Source organism: Balaenoptera physalus (genome assembly GCF_965194825.1).
Source record: "Balaenoptera physalus genome assembly, chromosome: 14".
NCBI lineage: Eukaryota > Metazoa > Chordata > Mammalia > Artiodactyla > Balaenopteridae > Balaenoptera > Balaenoptera physalus.
The window spans coordinates 60,077,400-60,092,514 of record NC_138893.1 but is presented as its reverse complement, the minus strand read 5'-3'; the positions used below and the strand labels follow the sequence as shown (position 1 = coordinate 60,092,514).

The window sequence follows — 15,115 nt, the reverse complement described above, 5'->3', positions numbered from 1 at the left end:
TAACATTCAGTTGAAGCAGAGGAGGAAGACCTCTGAAGAGCACAGTAGCCTGAACTGCAGCCTTTCAGAACAGCTGAGAAGTGCACGGCAATCATGAGGCAAAGACCCTCTCTTCTCTGACTGTGTTGAAAATGTCTACTCATTTTTGTTGTGGAAAGCGAATCTTAAATAGCCATGCTCCTAAAAGGCAATTTCCTGAATTGTTTAGCTTTAGTGTTTGTTTATAGCCTTACTACTCATCTGTCTCTGTAGGTCATATATTTGTCTTTAGGATGCTGGCTTGTGTACTCCTAAGTTATTTCTGCCTCACACTGTCAAGCTTCCTACAGTCATCTCTCACAGGGAAGCAGAGAACTGAGGTCAGAGAAGAGCGAAGCAGAAAGGTAGGTGGCAGAGAGAGACAGAGAGAGATTAAATTAAGCAGGTGCTTCATTTAAAGATGGATCTGGGGGAATTGCTCCTGTAGACAGTCCTATGTTTCTTATTTGAAACGAATAAGTGAGGGGCTTTTAATAAGATTCTTATTTAACAAAAGATCTCTTTTTAGCAGATATTGTTAAAAGTGTACTCAGGGTAGCAATCCCACTTCATGCTAAGGTGGATTTTACTTTTAATGTGCTCATTCATCTCAGATTTGCGTTAGGGCTGGCAAAATAACAGAAATATGTTTTACCCCAAAATTCTACTGATTGGCTAGCGTCCTCCTACCTGAAGTATGAATTGGAGATGGACTGCTTGAAGAAAATAGTCCCCACCTCTAAAATCCCCTCATACCCCAGAAACATCAGATTTCCCTGGGGAGAAAGTGTTAGCTCATTGAGTAGGAAGGGAGCTTTCTATTCTATTTTCTCCAGATTGAGGGTGGGGTAGTCAGACTGGATGCCTAAGCCTCAGTCCTGGCAGCTCCAGAATCCAGGAGTACCAGCCCCAGTACTTACTTCCTAGAGGAAGTATGATATTTTCACTATTAGTCAGCATGTCTGCCTGATAGGAAAAAAAAAAATAATTTGAGACACTTTCAGATGTCTGTTTCTATAGTAACTCAGAATCTTTAGAAACCTTGTTCCTATTTCGTAGAATTTTAGCATGGTCTTCTCTTAGAATCTTTCCCATAATAACACAGACCTATCAGTCCTTCTTCTCATTTCCTTTGATTCTTTAGCTATAGCGATTGTCAACAGGCATCACTCCTGTGGTCTAAGACAGTAGTTCTCAAGCTCGAGCATGTATAAGATCCACAGAGAGCTTATTAAAGACTGATACTTGAGCTTAAATACTTTCCCCCAAACCCCGAGACTCTGATTTGGTAGGACTGGTTTGGGATCCAAAGATGTGCATTTCCAGTAGGCCCCTCCCACCCCAGTGGTGCTGGTACTGCTCTAAGACAATGTGGTGTCAGCACTGGCTCTATGCCTGGTAGATGGTGTGACTGTGGCTTTCATCCAGACAAGAAGCAAGGGAAGAAGTCGTTTGCTGTGTAAATATTTGGAATTTCTAGGGGCATCTAGGGCACAAATCTCACAAGTCTGAGTCCAGGAAGCAAGTATCTGGGAGCAGCTTCTGATTTACCAATAGAAATAAAAACTCAAAACCACACAGTGAAATTGGATGCCTTTTGAATGCCTACTCAAAAGAATTTCACATACGTGTATATATTAAATGTCTCTATCTTGCAAATGCATAATTGACTATATGTTTTGTATGTTAGAGATAATCTCAACTGTATTCACTCTCTCTGTTCCCTGTATACAATGAGAAAGGAGCTAAAGAGCTCATGTGCTAAGGGAATCTTCCTGTAACCTTACTGAGAAGGAAGAGAGACCAGATTGGACATGAACTTTACAAAGGGAGTCTGCTGTCATTACAAAGTCAGATACCAAGTGAGGCACTCTCCTGGCCCACATCTGCCATGTTACATCAAGAGGCTCAGACAACCTGGCTCTTCACTAAGACCTGTCCGGGGCTTTGAAAAGACAGAGAGTTTTTCCCTCCTGTTTTTTTGTTTATTCTACTTGGGGTAATTACATCTCCATTTGTTACAAGTAACAGAAATGAGCAGAAACTGATTTAAAGTTCCTAGAATCCATGCACAGGACAAGAATGACCCCAGGAGGACTAGAACGGGACACTGGGGAGCTTGGGGGACCTATTCACTGGGGTCTTCTCCGTGTGCATCTGGGTCACTCTCTCTGCAGCATATAATACAGAATAGGGCCACCATCAGATCCCACCGTGCACAGCACTCTTCTTAACATATAAAGACTAGGGAAGACTCACTCACTCCCTCCTTCTCAGTTCCATTTCCAGCTTCCACTCGAGTTCGGGTGCCCAGTCTTGGTCTAATCAAATTGAGGGGAGGTATAAAAAGTGAAAGACAGGGGGTAGGAAGAAAATGAGGGACTATAATCTTCCAGTTAGAGAAGTATTTCAAGAGTGATCCTTGCCATATCACAAGACTGCCCAGTTTTCTATTGGTTGTCTATGTCAGAATCCATAATATATAGACTATCGGCCCCTGATAAGACAGCTGATTAATATATACCATGAAAAAAAAATTTAAGTTGTTTAAGAATAAACAACATTTCAGGGACTTAATACATAGGCAATGTTGAAAAACAATTTAGGGCAATGAATGATTTTTATTTCCAAATTTATTCAAGATAGGGGTTTTATTTATTTGCTGTTTCCGTTGGTTTTTGCTTATTTGTTTATTTATTTATTTAGTGGACCAACACAAAGGAATGAAAAATCTTTCCAGAAGAGTTGCAAAGGCACCCTCAAGGAAGAAGAGCACTTCCCATAAGGAAAATGCTAGCTGCCTTGTAAGCCTCCTTCTCTAGCCGCACTTCTTGCCCCCTTTTATGAAAGTGTAGGGGAGGAAAATATTTTTCCTGTACGCTTCTTGGTTCTTTGGTTGGTCTAATAATCAAATTAACATAAAACAGATTAGCAGGAGGAAAACAAATTTAATTATGGACATACGGGGGTCCCACAAGAATATGAGACCCACAGGCAGTCAGGCAATTGAGGCTTACGTGCTATTCTGAGCCGAGGAGAAGGGGGTAAGGGTCAGGGACTGCAAAGGGTGGAAGACAATTCACAGGAAGATGGGAAGAGCAAATATTTGGCAAACAAGTGTTTGCCATGCCATCAGAGACAATGGGACACAGAGAGGAATTTGATCTCCAGGCTCAGCCCAGGTCTCCCCAGCTTATCACCCCTAGCCCATATTCTTCACAGTTATCTCTCGTGATAATTCTCTTCCTGGACTAGGTCCTCTATCCAAATTCTTTTAGGCAATTAAGGGAGACGTCAGAGTTTTTCTTGAATTGACTGGGTCTTGATTGCTTTCCGCTCAAAACAGTCCACTTGCCCAAGTGGCACATTTTGGGAAGACTTGTTCTGAACTCCTTCAAAAGCACACCATAGGAGGGTAAAAGTTAAATTTCAAAGGAAAATGAAAACAACAAGTACAAAATTATTAATAGATCAACTCAGTGAGATGTTAAGAACAGAAATTGCCAAAGAAGTAAGACATTGCATTGCTCTTCATTTCTATTCTTCCTTCTTACCTAGCATTTTGCTTTTGTATTTGAAATTTCAGCTTTATAATTTCCTACTCTTTTATTGTTTTGCCATCATGATTTTAATCTCCTCATTGTCTGTCTGAACTTCAACTCCATTTTATCATCTATGTTTTAAATTCCTTAATTCTCCTTAATTTATCTTTATTACTTCCTATTTTCCTGTCTAAATTATTTGAACTCGTCATAAATCCTTAATTGATTTTGTCTATCCAAACTTTCGGAGCTTTTATCAGATTGGTTTTGTTTGGTCCTTTGGTTATTTTGACAGTCTATATTCTCATTTTTTTCTGAACTTTTCTATTTTAACAATTACTTCTTTAAAACTACAGAAGATCAAACCTCCACTGAAATCAGTTCCCATGGATTTGGCTGCCCCTGCAGAGGCCCTCACAAGCAGAAACCTGAGGGCCAGCATCCCTAACAAAAACTGCCTGATTCAGAGAAACTGAGCCTCAGGCTCAGAGACCTGCCCACTACCCTCTCCCTAGTTCTTCTGCTGCCCACAGTCACCCAATTTCTGCTTCCCTGTGTATTTAATGAACACATATGCCAAAACATAGAAAGAGAAAAATAAAAGGAAAGGATATTCTTTAAAAAAATTTTTTTTAATTAATGTTTTTGGAGTATGGTTGTTTTACAATGTTGTGTTAGCCTCTACTGCACAACAAAATGAATCAGCCAGACACATACAGATATCCCCTCCCTTTTGGACTTCCCTCCCATTTAGGTGACCACAGTGCATTAGGTAGAGTTCCCTATGCGAGTATTACTTTCAAAAAGAATTCAGCAAAGAGCTTCCTCCTGTAGCCAAACAAGTGCTCCATCTGCGATATGGCAACTCTCAGCTGTATCAAATGAAGTGTGAAGACAATGCCATCCACCATTTTATGACGGGTGTGAAAATAAACCAGGAGTCAAAGGAGAGAGAAAAAATGGAAACAGACTGCAAAGATTTGCCAAAATCAAGCTCTCAAAAAACGGAGCAGATCCTAAGGCTTTGCATCTCTTGGCGTTTCTTCAGGGACTGAACGGAGAAATGCAGCTAGCAGAGAAAAACTCTGAGAGGGGTCTGGACTCTGGAAACCTCATCCCTTTAGCATCTTTAGCTGAGGAATAAGGAATCGGAATGTGGTACCCATAGGGCTACTGCTGCAAGGGAGCTGAAACCCTTCCACCAAGTTGGTATTCAAAATATTTAACAACTGGTATGGCATAGGCATGGACTTAGACCCTGGCAACAGTACTGGATCAGGGTTAAGGAGAAACTCTGCTGGGCAAGTGTTAGCACTTGAATTGCTCAGGGAGTTCTGGGAGGGGGACTAGATTGGGGGCAGGTCCTGGGGCTCAGTAAAGGGGCTATTTCCCGATTGACCTCTTGGGAGCAGTTGGCACTGTGACATTCCCTCTGTTGGGTGATGTCTTGGGTTTGTTTCTATGTTTCTATAAAGCAGTCAGATACCTCACACCTGTAACACTGTGGTCCTTTTTAGCAATGTTTTTCCATCCTTGGAGTCATTTTAGATCCTGTACAGATTGGCCCTGTGATACAGTTCAATGCAGGCTGCCCCAAAATATGCCAGTGGCATATTGATTATTTTGAATTTGTTGCTTGAGAAAACAGCCAGTGCAAGAACACTCTGACCCTCCTCTGAAAGCAGGAAATAAATCTCCCATGTGAAAGGTACCCTCACTGTAGCAGGAGGTAGCGAGACATCCTTGTCGCCAGAGATAGGGAATTGAGGGCTGAGAAGGCTATGTAAACCAGGTCTGCTTAGATTCTCCACTAATTAGTACCCAAGCCCAAGTTTCTTTGCCTTGTCAATTCCTCACAAATTTATTATTTCTTTGTCTAAAAGGTATAAAAGCTGCTTGCTTTGGTCACTTCTTAGGCTGTATCTATGAGACCTCCATATGTATGAGATTAACTTAGATTTTCTCCTGTTCATTTGTCTTGTGTCAATTTAATTATTAGATCAGCCAGAGGAACCCCAAAGGGTAAGGGGAAATTTCCCCTCCCCGACACCCTGCATAGACACTAATGTGCTGTGTCCATCCAAAGGCTGGGGGACCAAAGCCTAGAGAGGGCTGGGTGTCCTCTCTCTCTCCCTTCTGCCTTTTTCCCCCTCCTCCTCAGAAAAGCCTCCATCTAGGATTGTCTCTACAAACTCTACAAACAACATGAGTCCAACTGTCCCATTAACTGAAGGGGGAAGAGAGTTTTTAGAAAAAGAGAGCAGAGAACAGGTCAAATCTAGAAGGAACATATCTAGAAGAAATGGGGTCAGGCAACCACAATACAAGAGTTCCAGGAGGCATGTGGGGAGATTTCGCCTCCTTTCTGCCCCCCCTGTAATCATAACATAACACAGCATGTGAAGGATTAAAAAGTAGATTCTGTACAATACGCTAGAAACCAAACTAATACTTTTCTTTAAAACTTATATGGAAAAATGTCTTACCAGTAGGAATGGGGAAAGAGTAGGCAAAAGAGAAGGAGAGGAGAATGCTGGTTTGTCATTGTAGATTATAATCATATGGAGAAAATTTCATTTTCTTAGCACTGTTGGGAAAATTTCTTTATAACATGAAGACTTGCTTTATTCAAAAATGCTTTGATGAGCCCAGGTTCAAGATGATAGGAAAGCGGCTGGACAGAGGAATTATTTGGTGGTTAAGGACCTAGTGAAAGGTCTTAGGAAATAATAATGGAGGTTTTTTTCACCCATTAGAAATATTGTATATTAGGTGATATAAAACTTCATTTAACCCTGAAAATCTTGAGGGAAACCACAAAAGCCATGGTATGCCTGGGGCAATTGGGATTTTCTAGGTAAATATTGAATGACCAGGGAGAGACATCAAGGTTGGTGTGAATCAAAACAGCTGACCCAGCATGAGACCACCAGTCACCCTCTGGGTTGCAAAATGATTGCCTGTTGGGATTAATTTAAATGTAAATGGTGGTTATCAGGGGCTGGGGTGTGGGGGAAATAGGAGAGATGTAGTTTAAGGGTATAAACTTCCAACCGGCAGATAAATAAGACCTGGAGGTTTAATGCACAGTATAGTGAATATTTTTTGTTTTAAAAATAGCGTGGTGTGCACTTGAGATCATCAGTATACATAGTGTGGATGCCTGAAAAAGTCATCGATTTAATTAATAAATAACTTAGATGTGATGGAACATAAGGGCGTGTTCTGGTTTTTCTGAAATGTTGCTGTACCTTAAATCTTCCAGACTCAACTACTGATAAATACAATGCTACACTGAGCATGAACTGGTTCCATGTAACACAGACTGGTCTAACTTCATGACCACTGGATAGAACAACCATTTCTTCTACAGCTTTAAGAGTCCAGGGCTTCAGCTTACACCCTGACACCACCACCAAGCACCCCGTGTACATAAACACCCTGCCCCCATAGGGAAGCAGGTGGGCTGCTGCCCTTCTCTCTGCTAGATCTTGTTAACATCTTGTGCTTCCACCCACATTCTCTCTCCTCTTCTGATGTCCATTAGGAGAAATGAGGAGTATCTCCAATTCTGTTTTAGGCCCCATCCTGGAGGCAATCTACACACACGTGGGAGGATTTTTTCTGTTAAGTAAAGAACAGACAGAGACAGGAAGCCATGAAGTCTCTCTTGTTTCTCAAGAGGCCTCTGGTGGAAAATACAATTCACACCAGGTAAATTTATTCTAAGGCAAAGGTAAACTTATTCTATTGCACTAACTTGGACAAGTGTCCACTGCAGGGCAAGATTTAGCTCACTTGGTCTGAGTAACTTATTATCGGATCTGGTGCCTGAGGAGAAAAACTGGGAGTGTTCTGAGTGGAGGGTAAGATGGGCAGGCATGCTGACCTTGAGAGAGGACCATCGGCACCTGCGGAGTGCTAAAGAAGGTACCCCAGGTGTATGTGACCTTGTCCTTGCATGTCATGCCACCAAAACCCTTGCTGGAACAGGAGCCCAAAAGGAAAAAAGGTAGAAAGGGTAGGGAAGAGATGTATGTCATATTACACTTAATATTTATTCGAGGACTTAAAGCTAAGAGAAATGATTGGAAAACAATCAAAACAATTATGTATGTAGCTCTTGTTTCCTGAAATCTCACTATCCAGAAATAACAAATGGAGCCACATTAATTGGAATGACTTGTAATTCCCTGGCTCTTAACCATATCTCTCAGTGCATTTCCCTCCCCTCAGATACTCACCAGATAAATAACAAGCCCCCAACAGGTGTCTCCTAAGTGTGGATGAACAAGTCTGTCAGACTTATCTGATAACATCTGCCTCTTGCATGGCTCCAGCACCCACAATGTCTTCTGCCCACAAAACTGCTCCAATACAGCTCGTCATTCTCTGTATTTGATTGTCACCTGGAGAGTGCTGATATCCCTGCCAACGACGTTCTCAAGTGTGTTGATGCCCATGAAGGAGTGAGGAGAATTTCTCTCATCCTGCCTGGGCTCTAAGTGATACTAACTATTCCTCAGCCTCAGAATCCTCAGCAAAAGACTCATCAGCCTCTGCCCCCAGCCCCCTTTTCCCCAGAACTTTCATCTTTCTTTCCACTTCACGTCAGCTGACTTGCACAATGTGTGTCCAGTGCGACTGGAAGCATGCAAGTGCGAGAATCCTGAAGATAAACACGGATAGGACCGTGTTGGGATCCCTATACCATGTGCAGCGACAACCCTGGATGCCAATGTGGAAAATGTGGGTTCCAACGAGAGACCACGTACTCCTGTTTCCTCCCTTCCTCCACCATTTCCCCCATCATCTCTTTTGGGGGAAGGAAGTAACTTGATTTGACTAATTACAAAATTTCCTTATGATTTACAGCATAGTTGCCTCATTACTGGTAATCTACACCTTCTTGGGAGGCCACAAAGAGGGAAACTGACTAAAATCTTTTCTGTAAAAATGGTACAGTGCCTTTGGAAAAACAGTTTGGCAGTTCCTCAAATGGTTAAACACAGAATTACCACATGACCCAGCCATTTTATTCCTAGGTATATACCCAAGAGAAAGGGAAACACACATTCACATAAATTTGTACATGAATGTTTATAGTAGTATTCACAATAGCCAAAGGGTGGATCCATCAGCTGACGAACTGATGTATTAAATAAAGTATCTCCATACAGTGGAATAGTATTCAGCAATAAAAATAAAGTACTTACTGACACATGCTACAACATAGATGAAATTTGAAAATATTATGCTAAATGAAATAAGCCAGTCACAAAAGGTCACGTATTGTATGATTCTATTTATATGAAATGTCCAAAGTAGGCAAATCTATAAGAGACAGAAAGTAGATTAGTGGTTGCCTAGGCCTGGGAGGGATGGGAGAACTGGAGATGACAGCAAAGGGGGGTAGGGCTTCTTTTTCGGGTAATGAGAATATTCTAAAATTGACTGTGGTGACGGTTGCACAGCTCTGTGAAATGCTGAAACTACTGAATTGTATAGTTTAAATGGGTGAATTGTACGGTATGTGGATTATATTTCAATATGGCTATTTAAAAAAAGAATGAGTACTCTTGTTATAAATGTATACAAAGAAAGCAAGCTTTCCTTTCATCACCTTCTATTTTTAACCTCTAAGTTTGTTGGCACTGTGTTGTGCCCTTCTTATTACTAACATTTTAAGTACCATCATTACTTTTGCACTCAAGAGACATGTTGGAGAAATTCTATATTCTATTTTCTGAGTAAGGTGTGGGTATGAAAATCTGGTCCCACTTGTTTTATTTTTAAATACCCATTCTCAGGAACCATTCATCAGAAAATTGGCACAGAGGAAGAGTTTAAAAGCAGAAGAAAATGTGATTCACTGTGTAAGTCTCAATGTACATGTGTACAAATTTAAGCACACTACGAATTTCTTAACACACAGAATGTTATTCAACAACCATATGCAGCTGTTGCAAATACCACGCTAATTCATGAGTGCTGCGTAAGCCAGGAATTAGAGCAAGAAAAGCAGCAAGAAATGGGCAGCTGGTGCAACTGTACTGGAAAATAACTTCATAATGTAAGATCTATTGCATTCAGGCTGAGAGGAAGGCTTTGGCCAGTTCAGTAAATTTGCCTTTTCTCTGATCTCACCACTTCCGATCATTTCTGCACTTCAAAGTAGTGTCTATCCCTAAAATCAGCACCCTCACAACACAGAAATTTTCATGACACAATTTCCTTTTTCTTTGAGCAAAGAAGGCAAGAGATAGAGACACAGTTTCCCTGGGCTGGATGTTTAAGGTTTCAAGTCTCGCTATGCCAGGATTAAGCACCAGTTTCTCAGTAACAGAGATGCCATGTGTTCCTTAACAAATTTACATTTTGTGTGTCTGTGGTATGTGGGACGTTTAAGGCTTCAAGCCTCGCTATCCCAGGATTAAGCACCAGATGCTCAGTAACAGAGACGCCATGTGTTCCTTAACAAATTTACATTTTGTGTGTCTGTGGTATGTGGGCCCTCTAAAGCACAGGGCCAAAAGCAGGGGCCCCTCTTACCTGGGTGACACTATAAAAGGTATAAAGGGATGTCACTTTATCACTACCAGGATAACAAATTGTTAAGTCAGACAACCAACAGAATTACAGCCTTTCCCAGTTGCAGGTTACTTTGGCTGGACATAACACAGTCTCTGAATTCAAAGTATCTTATGGTACTCCCATTGTTGGGAAAAAACAAACAGGTGTGAGTTTTGTTACACAAGCATCTCTACCTTCTGCAGCTTCAGAATGGAGGGAGCCTTTCTCCTACGCAACTGACAATTCCTTCATCTTCAAATCAGCCGTGAGAACTATACTCCCTATATTTTCACGGATATTTACATCATAGAAAATTTTATTTTAAAAAAAATCTCTCAGGGTATTGTCACTCCTTCAGAGCTTAAAGCATAAATATGTAAATTTATCAGCTAGGCAGCTAGCCAACAATATTATATGTGTTACTATTTCCCATTTTATAGCTGGAAAAACTGAACGATTGCCTTAGACCTCAGAGATTGAAAGTGCTCAGGGTTTACTCCAGGGCTTGTCTTCTTATATTTAGCATAGGGGAAAAAAAAAAAAATCAGGCTCAGTGATTTGACTCATGGATAATCCCAGAGCTAGTAAATAACACACAGAATTAAATCCAGGTCTCAAGGTGCAAATTGTCTCCCACAAGTAAATTGACTTGACGAAGTTACTTTTTACAACATATTTCTGGAGCAGTCTTTCACAATATGTGCTCCCAAAAACCCCTACATCAGAATCTCCTACAGACTTTATTAAAAATGCAATTTCCTGGGACCCACCCTAGAGTTAGGGTCAGATTCCTGGGAGTGTGATTTTTTTTTTTTTTTTTTTTTTTTTGCTGCGCCCCGAGGCTTGTGGGATCTTAGTTCCCCCACCAGGGATGGAACCCATGCCCCCTGCAGTGGAAGCACAGAGTCTTAACCACGATACCGCCAGGGAAGTCCGCAGTCATGATTTTTAAACAATTTACTTCTACTGAGTCATGACATATCCTTAAATTTCCTTTTCCTCCTCTTGATTTTAAATCAGTTTCACTTTCCAAATCCTCTTCTCTTTCATAAAGGCAGTCACTCAGAGACTGGGAGAAAGCATCAGTTGATGCATTCTCCCTACCCCACGTCCCTCTTATATAGCTTCTTCAGTATTTACTTGAGGTAGACATGAAAGATTTCTGAAGAGCAAATCAGCTTGGACCCCAGCTTTTCAGAACAGCAGAGAACAGATCACCACCATGAGGTCAGCGAGATACCTCGCAAGCACCCTCGATCTTGAAACCAAACTGTAAGCTGAGCTTCTTGGGTGCAGGCAAGTTCCAGAGTTGCCCTGTTGCTTGTGGACTAAACATGCCTTTACCAATATGGGTACTTTTTATTTCTGTGACTTTTTCTGGTGTGTGCACTCAGACTCCCTAAGCTTCACCGGTGGAGCTGGGAGCCAGGAGCTGGATGTGAGGGAGGCTTGGCAGGAGTGGTTAGGTCCAATCAGGTACAAAGTTTGCTGGTTCAAAGTCAGATCTAAGCAAATTACTCTTTTGAGGCTTTTCTGTTGTTTTCTTTGAAAGAACTAAGAGGCTTTCTTCTTGTCATTTTAAAAGGAAGCATTTCTTTTAAGCAGGTGTTATTAAAGATGAAATTGGTAGTAAAAAGGCAACTCATGTTGGGAATTTTGCCCTGAAAGTTTGATCACTTCAAGGTGGGAAGTGGAGAAAACAATCCTTACAGATGGACATTTTTTCCATTTCTTATATGAAAACAAACTGGAAGCTGAGAGTTTATTTTTATTGCTGTAATGAGAACTTGTGGGCAGCAGAAAATAATTTCTCTTCAAAACATAATGACCTAATCTCTTTCCTAATACTGATCTAATTTCTAATGAAGGAAAGCAGAGCAATGGTTGCCTGGGTATGGTGGAGGGTGAGACTGGGCTTGACTAGGAGGGTACACAGGGGATGATGCAAATAGTCTATAGGGAGATAGTGGTGGTGGTTACATGGGTATATACATCTGTCAAAATTCATCAAACTACACTTTAAATGGGTACATTTTATTATATGTAAAGTATAATCTTAGTAAACTTGATTTTCAAAGATGCATATAGACCTGCTCGAGTTCTAACATCAGTTAGAGCCTCAGGAAAAATACAGCTGAGAGAAAAGGAAAACTTCCCCATCAAACACCTATGGGAAGGGATTGAGGGGCTGACTGGCTGGGGAGGTAGCATCCTAGTGACCATTCAGGGAATGAGGACAGGGCCATCCAAGGGCTCCCGAATGCTCTGCAGGCTTGTATCTGGGGATGGGGTGGATAAGAGGAATTCACTGCTAAATGCCTCAGGTCACTTTCCCTATATGATGGGCTCCCAGTCATGAGTGATGGTGAATCATGTCTGCATGAATGAGTTGACAAGAAAAACCTAGCCCCGCCCAGTGCCTTGGTAGCCAGTCTGCCTAAGAAGTTGGGCAGTGATCTGTGCTTGGGTGTGTCCAGAGCCACGGACCTGAGGAAGTCTGAGGGAGGCTCTCTGGACTATGCTGGACTGAAGCCCACATCAAGGTGCCCTGTTCCCAGAGGCTGTAGGGACAGGGGCAAGTTAGGCCGTTCCTTCTCAGCTGTGCTAAAAATTTCCAAACGGGGAAGCCACGTGGGGAAACACCTCATACCTGCTAGCTGGCTAATGAGTGCCCTCCTCTGCCCCATCCACTGAGGAACTCTGTTGGCCCCTTTGCACACTCAGAATTCACTTAAAATTATAACACTGATATGCCAGCGATCATGGCAGTAACAGTTTCCTTGTGATCAGTAGTTAGAAGTGCACTCTGTCCAGGGCTCTACACGCATTATCTATTATCATCCTCCCAGTAGCCCTAGGAAGGGAACGCTATTCTTTTTTATTAGCCTCATTTTCTAGATGAGAAAAATGGGCCTCAGAGGGCAAATTACTTGGCCAAGAAGTCATATAGAAAGTGTGTCAGAGCAGGGTCATTACTAAGGTGCCAAACTCCGGGGCTGAGCTTCTTCAGGGTACAAAGGCCAAACGGGTGAAATGTATTAATGCTTTTAATTATGCTCACATTAGAGAGGAGGGGCAGGGACCCGGAGGTCTGGACCCTCGGGTCCCTATTTGGAGAGGGAGGATCAGTTCTTAGAGTGCCCAGAGCCACACCTGAGACGAAGGTAAAAGTGGATCTCCCTACGGCACAGTTTCCTATCATTTGGATGGAAGAAAAAAGGAAATTTATTCCAGGCTATTTTAGAAGTGAGGAAATGAGGCTGTGATGTGATTCAAGAAATACCCCAGAGCTGGTCAAAGAGAAAACCGAAGTCCAGGCTTTCTGTGGTTATTTTCCTTTCTTCTAGATGTCTGACTCACTGTTTGATACATTACATGATCTCCCACAAGTAAATGGGAAACTGCTTTTCAAAAGACCTCCAGGGACTTCCCTGGCAGTCCAGTGGTTAATACTCTTCACTTCCATTGCAGGGGGCATGCGTCCAATCCCCCTGGTGGGGGAACTAAGAGCCCGCATACCGTACTGCCCAAGCAAAACAAAACAAAACACCTCCAGGACTATGCTTCTCAAGACACATGCAGGGACTTCTGCAGCAGAATTTCCAGGGTGCTTGTTAAAATGCAGAGTCCGGAGCCCAATCCCACCCCTAGGTTGCATCTGAATCTCTGGGAGGAGAGCCTATAATGTGTATGGCATCGACAATGCCTTCTTTCAAACTCTCAAGCACAGTTGCAGAATCTGCGTAGAATGGTACTCCCAGTGGAGAACTGAGCTCAGCTCTGCATGTTCAGTTTCAGTTTCTCCTCAGCAGGAATCCTGATAGCACTGCCTCAGTTTTGCTTTCCTTTTCTACTCTATAAAAGCACAGACCTAACAGCTAGCATCCTGAGTGGAAACCTCCTCTGCATTGGCTTGCAACCCACCGCAGAAAATAACATCGGCCTGAACCCCAGCTTTTCAGAATTGCAGGGAGACAGCCATCATGAGGTAAATATTCCCTGGTTCTCTGATAGGAAGTTGAGAATCTCTCCCAAATCTTGTTCTTGAGTGCAACTTCCTGAATTATGCTGATTCAGTTTTTGCTAGTAGATTAAATATGCATTTCACTAATCATCTAACATCTATCTAATCTATCTTACCAATTCATGCACTTTTATTTCTGTGGCTTTTCCTGATTTACAGAGTCAGGAGCTGAGGGATGTGCTCCCAGCAGAGCTGGCAGCTGGGAAGGGATGTTGAGAGAGCCTACGAGGGCATGCTCAGATCCTTTCAGGCAAAATCTGGTCAATGAGAGCTGGGGCCTGTAGGAAAGTTGCTGCAGGTCCCGGTCCCCCTGTTGTTTCTTATATTTGAAAATCAGACAAAATCAGAGCTTTGTGTGTTTTGTTATGGTTGCTGTGGTTATTTTAAAAGCATGCTTACTTCTCGGCAAATGTGCTAAGGATTAGTTCAGCACTATGAAACTTCATAATGAAGTCCCTTTTGCCTTGAAATGTGCTCTGACAGGATTGGGGAATATGTCTACGTGAACCATCTTCTTACCGACCTGCTAGACCTCCCGTGTGAACTATAAACAGGGAGTAAGTGTCACAGAGTCTCTCAAACTGCGTAGCAGATTCCCTGTACTACACCCGACCTGAGTGCTCTATTAGAATGCAAATTACTGGGCCCTGCATTCAGAAATCCTGATTGAACAGATCAGAAATAAGGCCTAGGAAAGAAATATGTATTTAAAGGGGACAGCAGGTACTTCATTCACACGCTAAATGCTTCCTGCATTGTACATGGATAAATGTGAGTGGAGGAAGCCCAAAGTGGGTAGGGAGTGGGAGGGGTGGGATGTTGACATAAAGCAAGGCTTGCCTCTTTAAGGGATGTTTTAGGGATGAGAAACTGGTGATTGGAATTCACTGCCAAAAAGTGAAATCTTCCCAGAACCTTGCTACTCAGTGTGGTTCAAACCTAACACCCCCTGGGAGGT

At 42.2% G+C, this 15,115-nt stretch overlaps 2 protein-coding genes across 3 annotated transcripts in view; one reads left to right on the top strand and one right to left on the bottom strand.

Moving 5' to 3' along the window:
* The window catches only part of LIPA (lipase A, lysosomal acid type), a 105,110-nt gene that overhangs the window by 67,628 nt on the left and 22,367 nt on the right, over positions 1-15,115 (bottom strand). The window lies entirely within an intron of this gene.
* Positions 4,736-15,115, top strand: part of LOC309642270 (uncharacterized protein) — a 45,203-nt gene continuing 34,823 nt past the window's right edge. Inside the window, exon 1 of the mRNA XM_082423527.1 lies at positions 4,736-14,121. Within this exon, the coding sequence (XP_082279653.1) occupies positions 14,117-14,121 (5 nt within the window). The 5' untranslated portion in view covers positions 4,736-14,116. The remainder of the gene's footprint in view (positions 14,122-15,115) is intronic.